Source organism: Marmota flaviventris, chromosome 16, assembly GCF_047511675.1.
Source record: "Marmota flaviventris isolate mMarFla1 chromosome 16, mMarFla1.hap1, whole genome shotgun sequence".
In the NCBI taxonomy this organism is placed as follows: domain Eukaryota; kingdom Metazoa; phylum Chordata; class Mammalia; order Rodentia; family Sciuridae; genus Marmota; species Marmota flaviventris.
In genome coordinates, this window is record NC_092513.1 from 52,647,467 (window position 1) to 52,672,210 (window position 24,744).

General features: G+C 45.4%; 1 protein-coding gene across 4 annotated transcripts in view; it reads left to right on the forward strand.

The window, feature by feature from the left end:
- The window catches only part of Emilin2 (elastin microfibril interfacer 2), a 52,730-nt gene that overhangs the window by 16,185 nt on the left and 11,801 nt on the right, over window positions 1-24,744 (forward strand). For all 4 annotated transcript variants that reach the window (XM_027942890.3, XM_027942891.3, XM_027942892.3 and 1 more), the window contains exons 3-4: window positions 8,767-8,942; window positions 15,238-17,163. In XM_027942890.3, the coding sequence (XP_027798691.3) occupies window positions 8,767-8,942; window positions 15,238-17,163 (2,102 nt within the window). The remainder of the gene's footprint in view (window positions 1-8,766; window positions 8,943-15,237; window positions 17,164-24,744) is intronic.

Genomic DNA, 24,744 nt, shown 5'->3' on the forward strand with positions numbered 1-24,744 from the left:
CACATCCCCTCCCCAGCCCTTTTTATTTTTTCAGACAGGGTCTCACTAAGTTACTTAGGGCCTCGCTAAGTTGCTGAGGCTAGCTTTAACCTCCTGCCTCAGCCTCTGGAGCTGCTGGGATTTCAGGCTTGTGCCACCATGCCCAGTAGAACATATTTTTATATCTGCAAAAAGACTCCCGTGTCTGGATATTCTGTTTCCGAGCACATGAGCTTGTCCATGTCCAGAGTCTTCACCCCAAGGTCTGAAATAGATTACAGGAGGGATGGCTTGGCCAATTCTCTTGTAGCATCTAAAAGCAATTCTGAGACTCAAAGTGAGTTCCTTTATTTATTTATTTTTTTAAATAACAGCCACCACTTCTTTTTTTTTTAATATTTATTTTTCAGTTTTCAGTGGACACAACATCTTTGTTTCTATGTGGTGCTGAGGCCTTTGAAAAGAGAGGGATTGCTGTTGCAAACTAGAGAGAGGCCAAGCCAAGGAAAAAGATTCTTAAATTATTGTGACTTTTGTAGAAGTTGGGTAATTAAAAAAGAAAGAGGGTAATTAAAATAGAGTTCTTCGGTGGCTCTGAGTGGAAAGGCCTGGATCACAAAACCACGGGAAGTGGTGTCTGGGGTGAGCATTATGCTAACGGCCCAGGCCAGCAGATGTTCTCATGCTCCGTACTGTGGGAACGCAGAGAATGAGTTCACTGGGGAGTGATCGGGAGACAAGTGTTCTGTGATGCTGACTCCAGGAATGAGCACACGTGGGAGAAGTTGGGGAAATGGAGTATAGAGTTTATCTGGGAGAAATAGCTCTCTCATAAAGAATTCTTCACAACCTCTTGAATCATTCGGCTGTCACAGTTGGCCAAGGCCCTGTGCTCCCGCCCCCCACCCCACTGTGGGGGTAGTGATTTGGGGATGTGTCTCCCAAGGTGAAGAAGTCAAAACTGAAAGTGTGGATTCCTTGGAACCAGGCATAGGCTATATGTCAAGGGACCGGACGGCAGCCAGCTCTTGGAGATGATGTCATCTTTAGCAATGCAAGTTTGCACAGAGGAAGGTTCTGATCTTTGAGCAAATTTAGGAATAGCAGTTGCACTATCTACAGCAGCAGAGTTCTGGGACTTAGCCTTGCTGCTGAGCTGCTGTGGTTTTCTTTAATCCCCCTTCTTTATGACTGTGGAATTGTGGATTAGGGGGATAAATAGATGGTGGGGAAAAACTTCTCATTACACCATGTCATCAGAGCAAAATGCTGAGAGGTATTTTGGATTTTAGGTTTGGAAACCCAACTTGCCACTCTAAGTGCATAAGGAAATTCATTCAAGAGGAAATGAAAATATAAGCAGCTTACAGTTGTGGTTTCTCCAGTAAATGTATGTTTGTGCTGGGAAACAGGCTCCTATATTTTTATTTCTGAACACATTGTTTTGGTCTAGGATCTGCATTTGAAAACTATATAAAGCTCTATTGTAATCTAATTTTAACCAGGGTATATCAGTTTGGCTTGTAGATTCATTAGATACATTTTGTATTTCAAAAATATATTTGCCCAAGCCAGGCATGTATTGTAATGTATTGTACATGCTTGTAATTCCAGCGGCTTGGGAGGTATAGGGAGGAGGACTGAGAGTTCAAAGCCAGGCTCAGCAACTAAGCAAGGCACTTAGCAACTCAGTGAGACCCTTTCTCTAATAAGATATAAAAAAATGTCAGTGGTTAAACACCCCCATATAATTTGCCCAAGTATTCTAGCTTTTAAAATTTATGAATTTCCTAAATAGCCAAGTAAAATGTTTCATATTTCTTTGCTTCACATTATTAATTTCTCCATGCAGAGATCTAATTAACAATGTAACAGAAAAAGATGAGAATTCTGATTTTATGTTTGTTCTTTAAACTGTAGGAAGGTCCACTGGTGTCTTCATTTTCTCTTGAGTGGGGACACTTTTCCAGACTTGGAATTGCAGAAACTGTCTTTGTAGATGCATATGTTTTATTATTTTTTTTCAAATGGCCAATTTTTTATTGGCAGTAGGACAAAGTGGATTCAAATGGGAGGTGTGTCATCTGCTGGGAGAGAATCACTTTTTACTTCGATATAGTTCTTTTTTTATTTTAGATTTTTTAGTTGTTGATAGACCTTTATTTTTTATTTATTATTTTTTAAATTTTTTGTTTTAAATTTTTTAGTTGTTGATAGCCTTTTTTTTTTTTTTTTAATATATGTGGTTCTGAGAATCGATCCCAGTGCCTCACACATGCTAGGCAAGTGCACTACCACTGAGCCCCAGCCCCAGTTCTCACTTCAATATAGTTCTGAAATCACTTCTTTTTAGGTTATAGATGGACACATACCTTTATTTTATTTATTTTATGTGGTGCTAAGGTCCAAATCCAGGGCCTCACACATATTACGCAAGTGCTACCACTGAGCCACAACCACAACCCCTGAAATCACTTCTGACTTCAGATTTATAGCCTCTACTGCCCGATTGTATTTTTGCTTTTGGCAAAGTGTCAAAAAAATATGAGGGTTGGGGATGTGGCTCAAGGAGCATGCTCAGGGCGCTGGGCTCCATCCCCAACACCACATAAAAATAAAAAATAAAAATATTGTATCCACCTAAAAACTAAAAAAATAAATATTTTTTAAAAATATGAAAAGTGTCCATAAATATCAAAAGCTCATTTGTTTATTCACTAACAGAGCAAAACCCGAAACCTCCCAACATCTCAAACCAACAGCAACAAAAACATTTGTCACAAGTAGTTTCTAGAAAATAAACCCACTGTCATCCATTTCTACCACTGAGATGGAAATTTTGAAAAGTGAATTATTATGTAAAAAAGGAAGGAAATTCTGACACATGCTATAAGGGATGAGCCCTGAGAACATTATACTAAGTGAAACAAGCCGGTCACAAGGATAAATGATTCTAGGATCCCTTTTATAGGAGATAGCAAGGGTCATCAAATTCATAGAGAAAGCAGGAGAGCAGTTGCCGAGAACTGGAATAGGGAGGAATGGAGATTTAGTATTTAGTGAATACAGAATTTCAATTTGGGAAAATTGAAGAAGTTCTGGAAGTGGGTAGTAATGGTTGCAGAGCAGTGTGATGTGCTGAATGTCACGGAACTATATACTTAAAGATGGTTAAGTTGGGCTAGGGGTGTAGCTCAGTGGTAGAGCTTTGCCTAGCATGTGCAAGGTCCTGTGTTCAATCCCCAAAACCACAAAATAAATAAAAAGTTAAGAAGCAAATTTTTTTTCCCCTTGCGGTCCTAGGGATTGAATCCAGGGATGTGCTTTACCACTGAGTTACATCTCCAGCCCTTTGTATTTTTTATTTTGAGATAGGGTCTCCCTAGTTGCTGTTGATCTCACTAAATCGCCCAGTTTGGCCTCTGACTTGCAATCCTCCAGCCTCAGTCTCCTGAATGACTGGAATTACTGGCATGTGCCACTGTACCTGGCAAGATGCTAAATTTTATGCCACATGTATCTTACCTCAATTTTGAAAAAATAAATTACTGTGGATGGAATGGATGGTGGATAACCCAGTCTATTCTGGGTGAGCAGTTCTGAATCTTGTTGACTTGTACCCTTTGCATGCTGATTTCCCTCTCTCTGGGTAGCTGATTATTTGCTAGGCCTAGCAGAGATACTTTTCCCAGTCTTGGGGGGAAGCACTTCTTTCTGGCTTCCTTCTGCATCCTCTCAGTTCTGTTCCAGTCAATACTGTGTGGAACCACACGTGCAGAATAAAACCAGCAGAGTTGGCTCCAGGTTGTTTGGGGCTGGCCAGTGATTGGAAAGAGAGGAGTTACTAGAAAGTTTGTTCTTGGAAGAAATCCCAGTCTAGCCTATGTCCCCAAAGGGTCACGGGTTGGATAAAGCTTTAGTAAAAGGCTGTGTGAAAATAAAATACAGGTAAATGCCAAATGCAGGGCAAACCCTTTATCTTGTGCAAAGTTGTCTAAATGTTCCTTTTCTGGGGATGTGTGGCTATTTTCAGGGAAGCATTCTGCTTCAGAGACGTAGTTCTGGAATCGATGTTATGCAAATGTTCTAGTGGGAGGAAGAAGAGGATGGGTTGGTGAATAGATGTGTGCATATGGCTGATTCACACACCATCTCATGGATGTCTAGGTTAGTTCTGTCCTGGAGAATTTACTATGATGATGGAAATGTTCATGCTCTGAAGTACTTGAAATATGGCTATTGTGACCAAAGAACTACATTTTTAATTTCAATTTAATTTAATTATTATTATTATTATTTTTGTACTGGGGATTGAACTGAGGGGAACTTTTACCTCTGAGCTACACCCCTAGCCCTTTTTACTTTTTTATTTTGAGACAGGATCTCGCTAAGTTGCTGAGGCTAGCCCTGAACTAGCCCTGAGTTGCTGGGATTACAGGTGTGCACCACCGTGTCTGACTAATTTTGTTTTTAATTAGTGTACATTTAAATAGCCACATGTGGCTAATGGCCACCTTATTGGACAGCACAGCTCTGAGTTACTATTCGCTGTGTGATTCCTGTGCAGTTCTTCATGACCCCAGGATTCTGGAGTTTGATTTGGTTCTGGGGAGACTTAAGAATTCATATCTGCTTTGAGTTAGACCACAGGATAAGTAGGTTTATTTGTTTGTTTATTTGCAGTACTGGAGATTGAATCCAGGAACTCTTGACCACTGAGCTATGTCCCCAATCCATTTTATTCATTTATTTTTTTGAGACAAGGTCTCACTAAGCTGCTGAGGCTGGCCTTGAATTGGCAATCCTCCTGCTTCAGCCTCCTGAGTTGCTGGGATTACAGGTGTGCACCACTACACCTGGGTCCCTGACAGTTTATAAAAGTTTCTAGGGCAGGATGTTTTCCTGTAGTGCCCTGGGTGATGGAGAGGGGTCCTGGGACTCCTATTCGATTCTTCCTCATCCTCTGGGGAACCTTCAGACCTGATTTCTTCTGGGAAAATCCCCATGGAGCTGTGAGGCTGGACACCCCTATATTGTGGTCCACTTCTCCCTTCAGGCCTGAAGGCCATGGAGCAGGGCCCAGAGCCACCTCAGGGATCCGTGTGGTCGTTAGGCACCGTGAAATCCCTCGGTGAGCTTTCCCACGGCTGGATGGAGGTGGCCTACTGATCATTTCCAGCTGTCGATCATTTCCAGCCAGGACGGCCTCCTCCCCACACGGGGCTTGAGAAGCTGTCAGGAACGTGCCAGGGGGACCCTGGAAACCGACCGCAGGCTGGGCGTGGCGCCCAGGTGGGCGTGGCGATCGTGCAGGGTGGGAGGAGGGCGGGGACTCCAGGGAACGTTCCTGAGCCTTGAACTGGCTGCAAAATCACTGCCTTTGAACAAAGTGATGAGGTGGGTTGGGAGAGCAGGGATTTCCTGTCCTGCAGCGCGTGCAGTTAGGGGGCAGGTCCCCAGGGCAGGGTGTGGTGTGGTGGGGAGGTGGCCCCGCGCCCCTCTTCCACAGTTTGGTTCCCTGCCTGGCTCCACCTTTGCCAAAAAGGTTTCTTATGGACTGTCACCTCCAGATGCACAAGCCCCGAGAGCCACCACGTGTTCACATTCCGTCTTTAATGCTCAGAGGAAAAATGGTTTTCTGAGATTACACATTTTTCCAGCATTATGTTTGGCTTGAGTATGCAAGACTGTGAAATGGAATTGTCTTTTCTTTTTTTAAATTTTATTTTATTTTTTTTCAAGAATTCTCTGTATAGAGGCCGGACATGGTGCCGCTGTTCGCCTGTAATCCCAGCGACCTGGGAGGCTGAGGCAGGAGATTTGAAAGTTCGAGGCCAGCCCCAGCAATTTAGCAGACCCTCTCTCAAAATTAAAAATAAATAAATAAATAAATAAGGAAAGAAAGAAAGAACAGGCTTGGGCTGTGGCTCAGTGTTAGATTCTTCCCTGAGTTCAATTTCCAGTATCAACAACAACAAAAACCTTTGTGTAGGTGGGGTGGGAGGGGACCAGGGCCAGGGCTGGTGTGTACCTGGACCAGTTAGATGCTCAGGCATGAGTCTGCTGAGTGAGGAGGTTGACTATCTTCTCACCAGGTTGTTGGGCCTTTGGGAACATCTCCAGATGGGACTGCTGCCGCACACTTAAGGCAATTGCCAGAGGGAACAGGTGCTTCTGCCTGTTGAGGGCAGGCAGGGTACACAGGGAGGGACAGGGGCTTGAATTCCAGCCCTGCCACTTTCGGAATGAACTCAGACAAGTCATGTAACCCCTGTGAGCCTCTGATTTTTCACCAGTGAAAAGGAGACAATATAAGTAATAGAGCCATGATGGGGGGGGGGGGTGGAAGGGAAAGGAGAGAATGAAAAGCCTCAAAGTGGGGGGCCTTTGCCCTCCTTCTAACCTAACCTCACCTCCCATGAGCACCCCTTGCATTTCCCTTTTACTTATTGAGATTCCTTTCCAGTTTTTCTTCCCAAAAGCCTCCCTTGGGAGCTTCTCAAAATCCACATGCTAAGGCCCCACCCAGACTCTGTCAGAATCTCCGAGGGGGACAGTCAGGCATGGGTATTTTTTCACTGTTCTTTGGGTGATTTTGATGGCCTTGGTTGAGACCCACAGTCTTACAAGACCTATGGAAATGGTACAGCCAAAAGGTTCAAGGCTTGGCAGGTTCCACCCTGTTGGTGGGGCCCTGGGGATTCTGCAGGGACGCCTCGCTGTCCAGTGGAGTAGGTCCTTACACGGAGGGTTTATTGTCATGGTTTTGCTGGGGCTTTGCTCAGTGGTAGAGCGCTTGCCTAGCATGCTCAAAACCCTGGGTTCCAACCCCAGCACGACACCCAAAAGAAGGATCTTTAATTGAGTCCGACCCAGTGACACATGCCTATAATCCCAGCTACTGGGAAGACTGAGGCAGGAGGATCACAAGTTTGAGGCCAGCCTGGGCAACAAAGCAAGAGCCTGTCTTAAAATAAAAAATAAAAAAAGCTAGGAATATAGGTCAGTGGTAAAACGTCCCTGGGTTCAATCCCCTGTACCCCAAAAGAAAGAACCTTCAGTTGTAATGGTTATGACCCTCAGGGGAGATGTCAAAGGTCCATTGCATTTAACAATTTGTAGTTTTGTTAAGAACATGATTTTGAAGTCCCCAGCTCCAAGGCTGGACTCACTTGGCTGGCTGAGCCCTGCAGGTCCCAGCAGCCCCCACAGCTGGTCATCCTAAGGCCCCCACAAGCAGCACGCAGCAGCCCTGAGGAAGTGACGCAAAACCTGTTTCTTTCTGGGAACTGACCCAAAGACAGGGCCAGCTGCTGGTGAGAAACGCAGAGAAAGTGAAGGTTTTCAAGAGAGAATGGTTCCAAGCCAGAAAGTCCAAGTTGGGGTAAATCAAAGGAGGGCCGTCCTGTGTGGCCATGGCTTCTGTCTGCTGAGAGCAGAGGCATCTGTGAGCTTCATCCCTAGTGTGCGCCACGGGCTGCTGGGCTGTGGCTATCTGTTCTAGGTCCAGGCCCAGCCCTGGGTCTGGAGGACTTGACAACTCACTGGAAACGTCTCTGGGACGTCCCAGGGTGTCAGGAATGTATACTGAACATGGGGCAAGTTTACTCGCTTTCAGTTCCACCTCCTGATTGCTGCATTGCCCCAGGGCATCTTGGGAAAACATAAGAAGCTAGAAGTCGGCTGCTTCCTTGGCCATGATTGGGATAGATGGTACAAAGGGGAAATATGTGGGTTTTATGGGGGATAGGGGTGCCAGGAATTTTTTTAAAATTCTCAATAATTAGTTTATTAAATAATGAAAGCATAATCATACTGAATTACAAATGAATATGAATTTTAATGTGTGTTCTCCATGTAGGTAGCCTGATACATTTCATACATATTATTCAATTTGCTTGGTACAGTAGTAACCCCATGTGGTAGCATTTCTCATTTTAAAGAATAGGCTTACAGAAGTAGGTAGGCTTCTTAAAGTATTTAATCTAGAAAAAGACAGACACACACTGTGAATCCAGATCATCCAATTTCAGAGCTGCGGTTTCGGACCATTATGATTATGCACATCTGTTTTCTCTGCCAACAAAGACCAGTCTCCTTTTCTCCACTTCAAAAGCTCATTCTTTTTTAAAAATTCTAATTTGTCACGTATGACAGCAGAATGCATTACAATTCCTATTACACACATAGAGCACAATTTTTCATATCTCTGGTTGTACCCCCAGGGATGTTTTTCTTTCTTTTTTGGGAGGGTGGGTACTGGGGATTGAACTCAGGGGCACTCAACCACTGAGCCACATCCCCAGCCCTGTTTTATATTTTATTTAGAGACAGGGTCTCACTGAGTTGCTTAGCACCCTGCTTTTGCTAAGGCTGGCTTTGAACTCGCAATCCTCCTGCCTCAGCCTCCCAAGCTGTTGGGATTACAGGTGTGTGTCACTGAGCCAGGCTCGGAATGTTTTTCTTAAAACACAAAATAGACAACAATACTGAGTCTCACCTAAAGAAATCCCCACAAAGCTGTGAATTTTAAACAGAAGTTTGTTGGTGAACAAAAGCTCAGTTTAGGGCCCAAAATTGTCCACATCAAATGGGAATTGCAGGCTGAGTTTTTCTGTTTGCCTTGAATTCAAGAGCTGCAGGGAGGAGTACCTAGGGTGGGAAGGCCCTGCCTTTCTGACCCGTGGGGAGTCAGCTGGACCCTGAATCCTCTTTACATGGCTTTGTCTCTGGGAGGGCCAGAAGCGCTCTGAACTAAAAGAGAGGTGCTGCCCTTTCTGTCTGCAGGTATCGGGTGAACTTCAGACCCAGGTACGTCGTCAGATACAAGACGGTGACCCAGTTGGAATGGAGATGCTGCCCTGGCTTTAGAGGAGCGAACTGCCAAGAAGGCCCCAAAGACCCTGCGAAGACCCCCCACCCCACGCCTGCTCAGCCTCGAAACAGCATAAAGAAAGCCACAGGTAATGTTTTATTGGTGCCTCACTCTGCGTGGCCACCTTCAACTTTCCCAGTACTGCTTCAGAGGGCGAGATTTGTCATCTGCGAGATTGAGAAATTTTTTATTTTGGTACTGGGGATGGAACCACTGAGCCACGTCCCCAGTCCTTCGAGACAGGGCCTCACTAAATTGCTTAGGCCTTGCTAACTTGCTGAGGCTGGCCTCAAACTTGCCATCCTCTGGCCTTAGCCTCCCAAGCTGCTGGGATTACAGGTGTGTACCACCACACCCAGCATGGCAGCAGTTTATTTGCAGGAGTGGAAAGCAATGGAGGACAAACCCTGTCGTGATTAAATTGCTTTGTTAGAGCCAACTCCTGGTGCAAGCCAGCACCTTAGAAACCCCAGGAGGTGGGGGTGTTAAATGCTGATGGGTTCAGACTGATGTAGCCTGGAACAGAGATGTGAAGAACATCACATGTAATGAGGCTCTGTTTTTACTTTCAATTCTAAGACCCAGAAATCTGAGTTTAAAGGAGTCAAAATTGTCTTAAAAAAAAAAAAAAAAAGCCAATGGTTCTCCTTGTGTTTGAGATGAGATGTTTGCAAAGCTTAGTCCCAAGTTAGAATTTTCACCCGTGGATCACGTCAGCTTTTGAAGTGTAACATTAAGGGAACGATTCTTACGGGTAAAATTTTTCCCTTGCATTTTGCTCCTACATCAGCTCATCTTTCCTCCTCTAAAGATGAATCACAATAAACACAGCTTAGCCTTCCTTGGGAAATGAAATGTTTAAGTTATGTTTGATTTTTATCTTCCCATGAGGTCTTTGAAATCGATAGTGTTTCCCAACATTATCCATAAAATAGATTTAAAATAATCTTTTTATTAAAGTCATGCATACAATTAAAGAATGTTTATAAATCATAGGAACATGTTTTTTATTTAAAATAGTTAACTGTCAGGTTGAATGTACTCAGGCTGTACAAAGTAATGACTTTATAGTATGCATATGATGTATAATGATTAACACAGTCAAATTAATTAACATATCCATCACCACCGAGGCTATATCTAGAATTTGTTCATCTTACAACTGGAAGTTTATATCCTTTGACCAACATCTCCCCGTTTCCCCCATTCACAAGCTTCTGATAGCCACTGTTCCCTGCTTTTATGAGTTTGATTCTCTTTAGATTCCATGTGTGAGATCATTTGTTATTTGCCTTTCTGTGTCTGGCTTATTTCACTTAACAGAACATCCTCCAGATTCATCCTTTGCTGTAAATGACAGGATTTTCCTTTTTAAGGCTGAATAGTATCATGCTGTATGTATAGACACACACACACACAAACACACACACACACACACATACATACCCTACAATTTCTTTGTCCATTCATCCATTGAGGGACACTGAGGTTATTAATGTACCTTGGCTGTTGTGAATAATATTGCAATGAACATGGAGATACAGATATCTCTTCAAGATATTGATTTCATTTCTTTGGGTTTATATCCATAAGCAGGATTGCTGATTGTGTGATAATTGTACTTTAATTTTTTAAGAAATATTCATACTTTTAAAAAAAATGTTCTGTTCGGCTTACACTTTCCACCAAGGTCTGATTAGGTTGGATTTATTTATGTATTATTTATTTATTTTAGTTGTAGATGGACACAATAACTTTGTTTTATTTATTTTTATGTGGTGCTGAGGATTGAACCTAGTGCCTCACACAAGCCAGGCAAGTGCTCCACTACTGAGCCCTAGCCCCAGCCCCACTTTTTATTTATTTTTTTAATACTGGGACTTGAATCCTGGGGTGCTCTACCATTGAGCCTCATCCCCAGCCACATTTTTATTTTTTTTATTTATTTAAATATCTATTCTTTTGTTTTAGGTGGATACAATATCTTTATTTATCTTTATGTGGTGCTGAGGATCGAACCCAGTGCCTCGTGCATGCCAGGCCAGCGCACTACCACTTGAGCCACATCCCCAGCCCCCACATTTTTATTTTTTATTTTGTGACAGGGTCTCACGAAGCTGCTTAGGGCCTTGTTAAATTGCTGAGGCTAGCCTCAAACTTGCCATCCTCCTGTGCTACCTCCATACTTTTTTCCATAGTGGCTATACCCACTGCCTTTCTTCATACCCTCACCAGCACTTATCTCTTATCTCTTTGATAGAAGCCACTGTTTTAGGTTGGTCTAAACAAACATCAGAGATTGGAAAATTTAGAAAGAAGAGAAATTTATTTCTCATGCTTGTAAAGGCTGGGAAGTCCAAGATCAATGGCCAGCATCTGCCCATAAAAAAAAAAAAAAAAAGCCCTCATCATAATATGGCAGAAGGGCAGGCAAGCATAAGGAAGACAGAAAAATCAGGTTCCGTTCATATTTTTATCAGAAACTCACTCACTCCTGCAGTAACAGCTATTATCCATTCACAGGGGTAGAGTCCTCAAGACCTGATCACCTCTTGTCAATTAAATTTCAACCTGAGATCAGGGGGCATTCAAACAGGGACAGCCTTCCTAACGTCTAGTCTTCCCTATGTCTGCAGACGTCTGACAGGCTCTATCCTAGGCCCTTGGAATAAGTAAAAAGCAAGGCAGACAGGGTTCCTGACCCCAGGGAAGATAAACATTAGACTGTGATTACAGTAAATCCTGTCATTTGCACTCGTGGGAAACATGAGGTAGGGGCTGCTGGGTCCTAGTAGTTTATCTTTGTTTTGTTTAGTTTCGGCTTTTATTTTATCAAAGCTTTAATATATATATATATATATATATATATATATATATATATATAGTTTTACGAGTTGAATAGCTTTACAAAGACAAATGGGAAGAGGGAACCCCTCTTCTCTCTCACTTCCCCTTCCCAGAGGCTATTACTTTAAACTCCAACCCCCCCCCATCCTCCACTACCACCCCCCCCCCCCCCCCCCCCCCCCCCCCGTGCTGCGGATGGAACCCAGAGCCTCTTGCGTGCTAGGAGAGCACTGTCCCACTGAGCCACACCCCAGCCTGCTCTAAGCTCTTCAGATAAATCTCTTGAAATTTACCTCCGTATCTATTGACTTCTTTTTGTGGAAATTGAGGATTTAACAATCTTTCATCTATTCCCCAAACCCCTACTTTCCATACAGAAAAAAACACCATATTTTTAACTAACGCCAATATTCAGTGTTTATACTGTATTGTCAATTATATGGCTCATGTTTACAGCTAAGCCCTGTGGTATATTATGAATGGGTCTTTCCTACACAGAATTCTGATTTTCTATAGTTAATAATTGTCTTACATTTTTCCTTTGCTTGGTTGTGTGTGTGTGTGTGTGTGTGTGTGTGTGTGTTTGTGCACGCTGGTGTGCGTTTCCTATTTCAACCCAAATCCTTGTCTGGTTATTTGAATGTCCCTTCATTATGTTCAGACACAGCAGCTTCATTTTCTCGAAGAAACATCTCCAGGAGCTTCCTCATACCTCCCATCTGGACTGTCATCCTCTTTCCCCGTCACCCTGGGGTCTTAACCTGCCTCTTTTCAATTCCCCATTTTCTTTTGTATCTCCCTGCTCACTCTCTTATTTTACTCCTTTGTTTTGCTTGAGCACATCCTATAGTAGTTTTTTTCAGTTGTTGTGGTGCTAAGGATAGAACATGCTAGGCAAGTGCCCTTCCCCTGAGCTACACCCCTAGCCCATTCTAGTAGTTTCATGAGAAGATTGTGTAGGAGGTAAACTTTTTTGATACTTCATACTATAAAAATATTTTTACTCTAGTTTCAGAATTCTGCTTGGAAATATTTTTCCTTTAGAATTTTAAAAACGTTGCTCATTTTCCATCTAGCTCCCAATACTGCTATTAAGAAGTTCTTAGCCATTCTGATTCCAATTCTTAATATATAAGTTGGATGGGGTTTTTGGTCCCCTCCCTTTTTCATTGTCATTTTAGTGGGATTTTAGGAGGAAGTAAAAGGAAATGCTTATTCTTGATCCAGCAACTGAGTTTTTACTTGTCAATCAATAATAACCTTTCATGCCATTAAATATCCTACAATATCATTTTTAAAGTATTTTTATTAGTTGTTGATGGACTTTTATTTTACTTATTTATATGTGGTGTGACATTCGAACCCAATGCTTCACACTTGCTAGGCAAGTGCTCTACCACTGAGCCACAACCCCAGTCCTCTACAATATCACTTAATAGCTTCAAAGAATATGATTGTTTGAACATAGTCTTGATACAATATTGTATATTGTATTTGAATAAGTGTCTTTCTCTGTTAAATTTTGTTTTGTCATTGACTATTTTCTGGAATACATTTCTAGAAATGTAATTGCAGGGTCAAAAGGATCTGAGTATTTTAATACATAGTACTGTAATATCCTTTAAAGATATTTATAGCAATTTACACAATCACCAGTGGTAGAGGAGAGAAATATTTCAGCTTTTTTTTGTGTGTGTGTGTGTGCTGTTGTGACTAAAAGACCTGACAAGAACGAATTTAGAAGGGGAAAAGTTTAATTTGGGGCTCAGAGTTTTAGACGTCGCAGTCCGTAGACACCAGGCTCCATTCCTTGGGGCTTGAGGTGAGGCAGAACATCATGGCAACAGAGTGTGGCAGAGGGAAGCAACTCACAGGATGGTCAGGAAGCAGAAAGGCCCCACATGCCGAACACAAAATATATACCACAAAGGCATGTGCCCCACCTCCTCCAGCCACACCCTCCCACCTCCAGTAACCACTCAGTTAATCCCACCAGGGGATTAATTCACTGTTTGGGGTACAGCTCTCATAACCCAATCATTTCACCTCTAAATGTTCTTGCATTGTCTCACATACATGTGAGCTTTGGGGGGATACTTAAGTTAATATCAACCCCATTGCACCCAGAATAGCATTTCACTTATATATGACTTGATAACTTATGTTTTCGGTCCCGAGATATAGTGTAAATTTTCAGTATGGCAAATAAGTGTTCTTTATTATTCTGTGCCAGGTACCAGATGCGCTTGGGAGTTGGGGCATCTGAATTGCAGCATTGGTTTACAACTAAGTTATTTGTTAGAATTAATTTTAACAAATAATAGCTGCTGCTCTCATCTCATGTGGAAGTTTAGGGGCGGAAGAAACAAATATCTGCAACTTTCTCAATTTGCTTGTTTTCAGTGTAGTACGTTGGTTGCTGCGTTCAATTCCCAACATGTCTGACCTCTTCTACTTACTTTCCATGGTCTCCTCCCTGTGGGCTCCAGGTGGACAGTGTTGGTCCCCTTCCGGGAGCCCTTTCTAGGGCATGGCTCCTGTCTTATTCTCTTGCTGCAGGTTTTTTTTTTTTTAATTTCTGATTTTTTAGTTGCAGATGGACACAATGCCTTTATTTATTTTTATGTGGTGCTGAGGATTGAACCCAGTATCTCTAGGTACTAGGCAAGCACTCTGCCACTGAGCTACAACCCCAGCCCCTTGATAGCCTCTTTTTAATATTAGATTACTTATCTCTGTATGAATTTATTTCCATTTTATGACTCATCGCTATCATTATCATTTTTTTTTATTTGGACTGTCTCCTTGGGAGATATTTTATCAAAATAGGACTACCAAAAATTGAATGTCTGTGATCTTTGACCTAAGGCATCTTACTATATATGGCTAGATGGCTTATTATTAGGAGACACCAGTGTAGTAGTTGCTATATCTGTCCTTTGATTTTAGTTTTATTGACCTCTTCATAAGACCAAGGGATGTCTATAAGATTCTTAGCATAGGGATGCTAATAAAAGTTAAAAGAACATTCAGGAGTGGTTTTGAGGATAATCTCAAGTGATCTGATATTATATATCATCATACCTTCCAACTGCTAATGGGGGGCTTCCTATGGCTTTACAGTGTGCAGTCAATGACTGGGTGTGGCCACATTTCACTAATGTGGCAACAGTGTGTTCACATGACAAAGTAGTTATTTCCCTTCAGGGTGAAAGGGACCATGGATGGCCTGTATATGATATGTACATTTTCTCTTAACAATCCTAGTAGACCCTATCCCTCCTCTTTATAGATGAAGTGATTATAGTTCAGAGAAGTTAATTAACTCATTTGAGTACAAACAGTAAATAGCAGAGCCGGAGGTACATAGAGGTTTGTTTGACTCCAAAGCCCATCCTGTCTTCCACTCCACCACAATAATTACCTAAGTTAGATAGGGGGCTTGTAAGGGAAGATTTAAGCATGTCCTCTAGGTACCCCCGTTTATTGTCTTTGCAGCAGATGTTAACTGAGGTCCAACCTTTTCTTTATAATAGATAACGAACCAAGCCAAGTCTCAGACCCCACGGACATTTCGCCACCAACTCGTGCAGGAGAACCGAGTCAGAAGGTGGATCCCAAACAGGGGCCTGAAGAACTTCAGGATAAGAAAATTCAGATGCTTGAGGAGAAGGTTCTCCGACTCACAAGGACAGTTCTCGACCTCCAGTCTTCCATTTCAGACCTGAATGAAAATCTCAAACATGCTACTCAGGATGATGCCAGCAAACCGACCTCATGGCTGGGCGACCCGCATCCCCAGCCAGGGCCTGGCAGTGAGATTGCCAGAGACACGGAAAGAGCCCAGCCTCCCGGAGTCCTCAGTAGTAAGGAATCTGGTATGAAGGACATTAAGTCTGAATTGGCCGAAGTCAAAGATACTCTGAAGACCAAGAGTGACAAGCTGGAGGAGCTGGATGGGAAGGTGAAGGGTTACGAAGGGCAGCTCAAACAGCTGCAGGAGGCTGCCCAGGGCCCCACGGTGACCATGACCACCAGTGAGCTCTACCAAGCCTACGTGGACAGTAAGATCGATGCTCTGAGAGAGGAGCTCATGGAGGGGATGGACAGGAAGCTGGCCGACCTGAAGAACACATGTGAGTACAAGCTGGTTGGCCTGCAGCAGCAGTGTGACGACTATGGCAGCAGCTACCTGGGGGTGATAGAGCTGATCGGGGAGAAGGAGGCGAGCCTGAAAAAAGACATCAACGACCTTCGAGCCCGGCTGCAGGATCCTCCAGCCCAGCCGAGTTGCTGCAGCGGGGGAAAGGGTGGCGACTTTGGTGAGCAGCTCAAGACGTTAGAGCAGAAAATCGAGAGAGTGGCGGAAGCCACCAGAATGCTGAATGGTCGGATGGACAACGAGTTTGACCGCCTCATGGTTCCGGAACCAGATGTGGACTTTGATGCCAGATGGAATGAACTAGATGCAAGGATCAACGTGACGGAGAAGAACGCGGAAGAACATTGCTTTTACATTGAGGAAACCCTCCGGGGGACCATCTCTGGGGAGGTCGATGACTTGAGGCAACTTTTGGATCAGAAAATACACTCTCTGGAAGACCGTCTGGGGAGCGTCCTCCTACAAGTGGCCAATGACACTGGTGGTGAATTTGGTCCCCCAGGGGCAGCCCTGCCTGGGCTGTCTGGATCAGGCAATGAACAGGTCATGATAGAATTAAACCACCTGCGGGACAAAGTTCAAATGGTTGAGGACATTTTCCTGCAGAACTTCCAGGGAGGACATCTTGGGTTGGAAGGTACTGTACCAAACAGAGAGGACCACCTAGCGGGTGATAGCCTGAGCCTTTTGAAATCTCTCAATGACACGATGTATAGGAAGTTTCAAGAAACCGAGCGTAACATCCAGAAGCTTCGAGAAGATTTTAGTCGTCTTTATTCTCAACTAAACCACACAGGTAATGATGTGACTCATCTTCAGAAGGAAGTGAGCAATTGTAAAGCAGGTAAAAATGCTGCAGGAGGTGGTTTTACTAAGGTGGGTGAGCAAGAAAGGATGGTGGAGACCCTCCCGTCTCCCCAGGACCCTGTGGCTCAGTGTTGCGGTCAGCTGGAGGAGAGGTGGCAGAGGCTCCAGAGCCAGGTCCTGTCTGAGCTGGACACTTGTAAGGAAAATATTCATGGGGTCCAGAGGGGGGTCTCTGTGGTTGAGGACAGGGTGTCGCATATGGAGAAAACGTGCAGCAAGCTGGACTCCATGTCGGGGAGTCTGCAGAAGATCAAAGAGGGGCTCAACAGGCACGTCAGCAGCCTGTGGAACTGTGTCAGGCAGATGAACGGGACACTCAGGTCGCATTCCAGAGACATTTCCGGCCTCAAGAGTTCCGTCCAGCAGTTCTATAGCCACGTTTTCCAGATTTCTACTGACTTGCAAGATCTGTTCAAATTCCAGCCATCGGCAAGTAAGTTGAACTTGACCGTTCCGTTTCTTGTGTGCATTTGTGGTGCCTCTTGGATGGTTTGTGGAGTTAATCCCAAGTGTGGCTCCGGGTTTAGTGCCAGTTCATGAATGGTTTGGTGTTCAGTAGCAATGAGATAAAGGCTGGCATTAAGAGTGTGTATTTAAAGCTTTCAAACGAATTTGATGTCACGTTGGCATTCAAACACAAAATCCACATATCTTACAAGATCACCAAATTAGAAGTTAAAAAGGAAAACTGGCCCTTCGCTACAGATAGATGGCCAAGTATCGATGACACTACATGCCGGGGCACTACGATTTGGGGTCAGATTTTTGGCACAACAACTTGGACAGGGGGTATTGCTGTTCCCATCTCTACCTGGGGAGTCCCCTAGATGCTGACCTGGTCACCTCTCTCCAAGCTTCACCTATTTATGTCATCAAAAGCTTTATCATCATTGTCTTTGGGTTGCTACCCTCTCCCTAGAATCTAGAGCTTAGATCATGGTGGATAGGATGCTGTGGATAGGATGCTGTCATATTTATTTCCAAAGACCTGGGCAGGACCCTGGGTAAAAGCAGTTTAGGGGCAGTCACTGTCCAAAGTCCCGTGGTGCTGTGATCTGGAAGTGCATTAGAAGAGGTAAGAGGACTGCTTGTAGCACCTTAAACTTTCAACACATATTTGTTGAATGAATGAATAGTCTCTTGATAGTTTTGAGTAATACATTCCATTGTTTGTTATTCGTGGCTAAACACATAATCCCTGAAGGACAGAGCTTCTCTTATATCTAAATTCTATTTTTTTCCCCACTTTAAAAAATTCTAAATTTATTTGTAACCGATAACATAAAAACTATCCCTATTGGGGCTGGGGTTGTGGCTCAGCAGTAGCGTGCGCGCCTAGCACATGCGAGGCCCTGGGTTCGATCCTAAGCACCACATAAAAATAAATAAATAAAGGTATTGTGTCCAACTAAAAAATAAATATTAAAAAAAGCCTATCCCTATTAATAGAATATACCTGAATTCCCCTCCCCCTCCCCCTACTTCTCCTTCTCCTTCTTCCAGGGATTGAACCCAGGGCACTCAACTACTGAGCCACATCCTCAGCCCTTTTTATTTATTTATTTTGAAATTTTTTTTACATTTTATTTTTTAGTTGTAGTTGGACACCTTTATTTTATTTTATTTATTTTTATGTGGTGCTGAGAATCAAACCCAGGGCCTCGCACGTGCTGGGTGAGCGCTCTACCCCTGAGCCACAACCCCAGCCACCAGCCCTTTTTTGTATTTTATTTAGAGATAGGGTCTCACTATGCTGCTTAGCACCTTTCTGTTGCTGAGGCTGGCTTTGAACTCATGATTCTCCTGCCTCAGCCTTCCGAGCCTCTGGGATTACAGGCATGTACCACCGCTCCCGGCTGGATTCTTATCTTTAGATAGCCTCAATAATAAGCTAGCCTTTTCTAACTGGATGCAGGAGGTGAAAGGGAGCAAGAAGAGAGTTCAATTTATTTAGCACCTTATTCAATTTATTGAGCACCTTCTGTGTACCAGCGCTGGGCTAGTCCCTTCAGGGCATAGCTGATGAGCCCTGTGACAGCCTCACAGAGAAGGTGCATCCTTTTCTAGAGGGAAATATGTGCAAAGCCACACAGCTGGTGACAGGTAGAACTTGGGCTATATATAAATCCTTTGTGTCTCCCAGAGTTGAATGAAGAGTATTTGGCCCTTGGGACTTGCAGAGGGTCAGCGGTGTGCCCAGAAGGAAACTATTTCCTGACATCCCTGTCTTTATTTTCTCCTCCCCACCTCCCGCAGGTCTGTCACCTTTTCCTTCTGTTCACTCTGGGTGACACAGGCCTATAAATACTGACTGAGATTTCATGGGCTCTGTGAGCCTGTGGAATTTTAAGATTAGGTCCCAGCTAAGACATAAAGCCGGGCTGGGCATGGTGGTACACACCTGTAATCCCTGTGCTTGGGAGGCTGAGACAGGAGGATCACAAGTTCAAAGCCAGCCTCAACAACTTAGTGAGGCCTTAAGCAACTTAATGAAACCCTGTCTCAAAATAAAATGTAAAAAAATTGCTGAGAATGTGGCTTAGTGGTTAAACACCCCTGGGTTCAATCCCCGGTACCACCAAAAAAATAAATAAATAAATTTTTAAAAAAGATGGAAAGCTAGAACATGGGAGGTGGACAAGCCCTTCCCCACCTGGGGAGAGCCTCAGGAGGAGTGGGAAGGGGTCCATGTAGTCAGGAGGGAAAATGCTCTGGACGGTGACCTCAGAGCAGGGTGCTTATTTTGCAGATAAGGAGTTACCCAGTTTGAACAGGACCAGGCATCTGGCCTCCTCCCCGTGCCCGGCCCTCTGCACTGTATATGACTGGCTCCTTCCTCCCTGGGCCCACTCAGCTCCTATATCTCTGGAATGTTGAGTAGAGGTCACAAGACCTGTGTGTGTTCACAGAGTGATTGTCCTTTGTGGTGACAATGCTGTCTGGACTGTGCTTTATAATAACAGACTGGGCCAGATATTTCCAGTTGGTTTGCAGAGCCCTGGCTGCGTGGGAAGCTGTATTTGCTGTTTGACATTTGTCTGGGCAGTAGGAGCTGCAAGGGATGCCTTTGGACAGAATGTGGCTTCTCAAACACGGTCTTTGGGGCTGGACCCATTGTGAATGTGGACGGCATGGGCTTTTGAGAATTTCCATGACTGAAAAGAGCCAGAAATAAACAGAGCCTCATGCAAGCTTGTAGCACACCCAGGCTTAGGGGACCTAGAACCTGGACATCAAAGCTCCACAGGTGACCCTGGGGCTAAGGTCCCAGAGAAAGTCACATGTCTGTCAGTTGAGCGCTGACTGTGTACAAAGCTCTGTGAGGGATATAGAGATGAGCTGGCATGATCCTCACTAGCACAGCGGGAAAGAGACACACAGGCCTGCAGAGAATGAATGCGGTCATTTGTAAAAAGCATGATGACGCCTGTAATCTCAGCAACTTGGGAGGCTTGCAAGTTTGAGGCCAGCTTCAGCAACTTAGCGAGGCCCTCAGCAACTTGGACCCTATCTTTAAAAAGAAAAAAAAAAAAAAAGGTGGTGTGTGTGCACAAATAGTGTAGGGCTTGTTCTTTCAGTACATAACCCCTTATTGAGCCCCTGGGACGTAGGTAATGGTTGTGTGTGGCACATGTGGATAAAAATGACAGTCTGGTAGAGAAGCAAGCAAATCCATACCCCATTCCCATGATGGTCATGGGACTGGGGTATGGATGAGCCTCAGGGGGGCAGGTGGAGTGCCCACAGCTGCTGTGGAAGTCTGGGAGGGCATCTCCAAGGAAGGGGCCCCTGAGTTGAGCCTATAAGATTGAGTAGGTATTTACTCAAAGGGCTGGGATGGGGAAGAGGCAAGGTGAGGTGATGTGACTGGATCAGTTATTTATTGCTGGGTGACCACCTCCCCAAATCTTGGTGGCTTGAAACACGGGGAGGTGTCATTTTCTGTTGTGTACGGGGACAGGTAACTTGGGCAGGGCTGAGCGGGGTGGCTCTTCTGCTCTGTGTGGCATCAGCTCGAGCCGCCCACTCAGCCTCCCTTGGCTGGCGGTTGGCTGGAAGGTCCAGGCTGACTCAGTGGCCCAGATGGTACCTCTGGGATCCTGCACGTCACCCGTCTTTCCCACGTGGCTAGGTTGGGCTTCCTCACGACATGGTTCCTAAGTAGTCAGACCTACTGTGTGGCAGAGGACTCCTAAAGAGAAAGGGGCAGCTGCTGGCCTCCTACAGGTGGGGCCCAAGAGTTAGCACGGAATCACTTCTGCCACATTCATTCTGTTGGTCACAGCAAGTTGGCTCTTGAAGGTGACAGGGCTGACGTGCCAGGTGGGAAGGGTAGTCATGGTGGTTATCATGCCTGCCTCAGTGGGTGCAGGACCAAAGGTGAGATGATGGGCTTAGGTTTGGACCCCTAACCAGATTTTGGGCCACATACACACACTCTGGTGCTTCTGCTCAGTCCATTGGCTCTTGACAGATCCTGTTCTTTGGCAGCATCCCTGATGGGGCTCAGTTACCCAGGAGACAGCTGATGCTCAAATAGATGCAAGGATTTTTTTTTTTGGTACCAGGGATTAAACTCATGAACACCCCACCATTGAGCCACATCCCCAGCCCTTTTTTGTATTTTATTTAGAGACAGGGTCTCACCGAGTTGCTTAGGGCCTTACTAAATTGCTGAGGCTGGCTTTGAACTCACAATCCTCCTGCCTTAGCCTCCCAAGCTGCTGGGATTATAGATGTGCCTCACCACTCCCGCCTCAAGTCTCCTGCCCCCATCAGTTCTTGACCTGTTATGCAGACATTTGGCTATTTTTTTAGCTAGAGGGATGTGGCTTTCACCTAGCACTCTGAAGGGCACCTGGTTTAGGAGAGATGAAGAACCACTGTGTCCCATCGTCACCGTCTCACCCTCAGCTCTCTTCACTCTACACCCCAGTCCCTTCATTCACTCAATCATCAGGTTTCTCCTGAGCCATGTCCCGGCATCTCGGCCCTCATGATCATGCGCTCTAACAGAAAGATGGCCAGTGAGCAGCCGCGAAAATATTGGATTTCAGGTATTGATCAATCAATGCCGTGAGGAATGATGAAACAGAAGGCGATGGAGGATGGGGGCAGGAATCTATTTTGGATGAATGGTCAGGGAAGGCTTCTCTGTGGAGATGACCTTTGAGTTGAGACATAAATATAAAGAGGGAGCAAACCCGACAGAGATGTCCGTGAGAATATGGTCCAGGCAGAGCTGGACATGGTACACACATCTGTAATCCCAGTGACTCAGGAGGCTGAGGCAGGAGGATCTCAAGTTAGAATCCAGGCTGGGCAACGTAGGGAGGCCCTATCTCAAAACAAGTTGTCAAGGTATGTGTGGGGGTGCTGGGATGTAGCTTGATAGGGGAGTGCCCCTGGGTTCAACCCCTGGGTACCAAAAACAAACAAACAAACAAAAACACCCCAAGGGGTAGGGTTGAGTTTGCCTTTGCCCTAATTGAAGAAGGCCAGGTTGTTCAAGTACATGAGCAAGGGGGAATGCCATAGGCAATGGATCAAAAAAATGGTCGGAATTGGATCATGCCAGATTTTTATAGGCTGTGATAAAGGATGGAATTTTTTTGTGTGTGCACACTGGGGAATCAAACCCAGGGTCTTGCAAATGCTGAGCAAGTGCTTTGTCACCAAGCTACATCCCCATCCCAAGGATTTTGATTTCAGTCCCATAGGAAACCATTGGGAGATTAGAGCCAGGGAGTGATTGTTATTTCCCAGGTTTGGAATCAGGGCTCCTCCACGCTGGCTCCTGTGACTCTGTGTCCCTAGCATCACTTTCTTCATCCATCTGAACTGGAAATGATAGTGATGAACAATCTACCTCAAAAAGGAGGCTTGAGAATCGACACCCCTGTGCAGTGGAGAGTGGTCGCTCAGTATTTCCTCCCGTTCAGCCCTCTCCCCTCTGATGAGGACGATGATCTTTGCCCCTTTCTCTTCCAAGGCAGCCCCAGGCCTCCAGCCTGGAGCAGAGCGAGGCCTGGAGGCGGGCTGCTCTGGAACAGATCGACATAGTGGCTTCTCTTTCTCTTCCCTGGACTAAGAGTCAGACTGAAAGCGTAGGCGCCTCCGAATCCCCCCTCCCAGCACCCACAACTTCACGTTCCAAACTCGTTGACTGGAAGCTCATGACAAATCGGGTTCTAAATGAAAAGGTTTCTAGATCCTTTTTCTGTGCCTGGTGGCCAGCAGGGTGTGGCCCTGGGCTCCGGGTCTGCTGGCTCCTGCTTTCACGGGTGGGCAGGAGCATCGGTCCTTGGACCATCTTGAGCACCCTCCCTCTTTCCCCAAGGCGCTTGGTTCTGCTCCTTCTGGAGCCAGTGGCCTTAGGTGGTCATGCACACACGTCCCTGGGGTGGGGCACATCCTGGGTGCCCTGATGTCTGCCATCCTAGGAAGTGGGTGAAGGGTAGTCTATCTTGCTGCCTTGCATCCAGATGGTCCTGGTCTGTGACACAGGCTGGGTGCAGCCACCCCAGCGGGTGGATCCTTCTCCTGGCCTGGCATTGAGGTGATGCTGAGCCCAGATGGAGCCCCAGGTGGCACTGATCCTCTCTGGCTGGGGAGGGAAAGGAGGCTGGTATTGAGGAAGGAAGGTGGGCAGAAGGACCCTGCTGTGAGTCAGGAAAGTCTCTTCCTCTGCGTCACGCACACCGGAAGGGACAGCGCTCCTTACACACCGCAGCAGTGTTTCGACATCATCTGGGTCGCAGCAGGGCTTCCCTCTTCTTCTTTCCCATCCCTTTCTGTTCACGTCTCGGCTCCTTCTTCCTAGTACTTGAATTCTCTTAATCACATCATTTCTGTTTTTGTCAGCTTTTTTTTTTGTGGCTGTGAACAAAAGACCTGACCAGAACCATTAGAGGAGGAAGAGTTTACGTGGGGCTCACAGTTTCAGAGGGCCTCAGTTCATACAAGGCCAGCTCCATTGCTCTGGGTTTGAGGTGAGGAAGGACATCATGGTGGAAGGCTGTGGAGGGGGAGAGCAGCTCAGGACATGGCATGTAGGAAGGGGAGAGGGAGACAGACCCCCAGTGACCCACCTCTTCCAGCCGCACCCTGCCCTGCCCACAGTTAGCACCCAGTTAATGCCTACCAGTGGACTAAGGTGTGATAGGGTGAAGGCTCTCAAAACCCAGTCGTCTCGCCTCTAAACTTTCTTGCATTGTCTCCGATGAGCTTTGGGGGAACACCTCATACCTAAAGCACAACAATTTCATTGGTGTGTTATGGATTTAAGAATCCTATTTTTATCAAGTTGCCCAAGTAAAGCAGTAAGAATGAGAAAGCACAGACTATCAAAATAACTGTTGGGCCGTGAAGTTTGGCCGGGGTGAGTGGCCTGTCGCCAGCGTTATCACAGCTTTGGCCACTGACTTGCCGTCAGCCGAGGTTGGGGTTGATTTAGGTCCAAGACAGCGTGGATGGGCTGAGTCACAGGCTTACAACTTTATATAAAGGCCAAATCAGCTGTGTGTATACATCAGCACCCCCAAAAAAGACAAAAGGAAAAAGAAAGGCTGAGAGTTCACACCCTTCTGCCCTGTGGGCATCTGGTTTTTGTAATGCTCTTTGGTCGATATAAGTGGCAGCTGCTTGTCTCCATGGTGACCTGGAATCTGTACTGGCCCTGTTCTAGATCCCAGCTTGGCCCATAGCTGCACCCATAGAACCGCAAGGGATCCTTATAGAGAGAGGACTCCTGCTCACTTAGGGGATGCCACTCTGCAGGGATCAAGTGAGCCCCAGCAATGTGCAATTAAAACAAGCCCTAGCTCTGGTTCTGAAATGGGAAGGGAGGTCGCCTTGGAGGTGGCAGGTAGGATTAACCATTAGGGTAATGGGGTGCCAGAAACAAGGGGTGGGGGCGAGGAAGGGAGAAAGAATATAACCTGCCCATCTTGGCACTACAGCACCCACAGAAGGTCGGCTGGGCCTGTGTGAGCCCTGTACAGACTGTTCCATC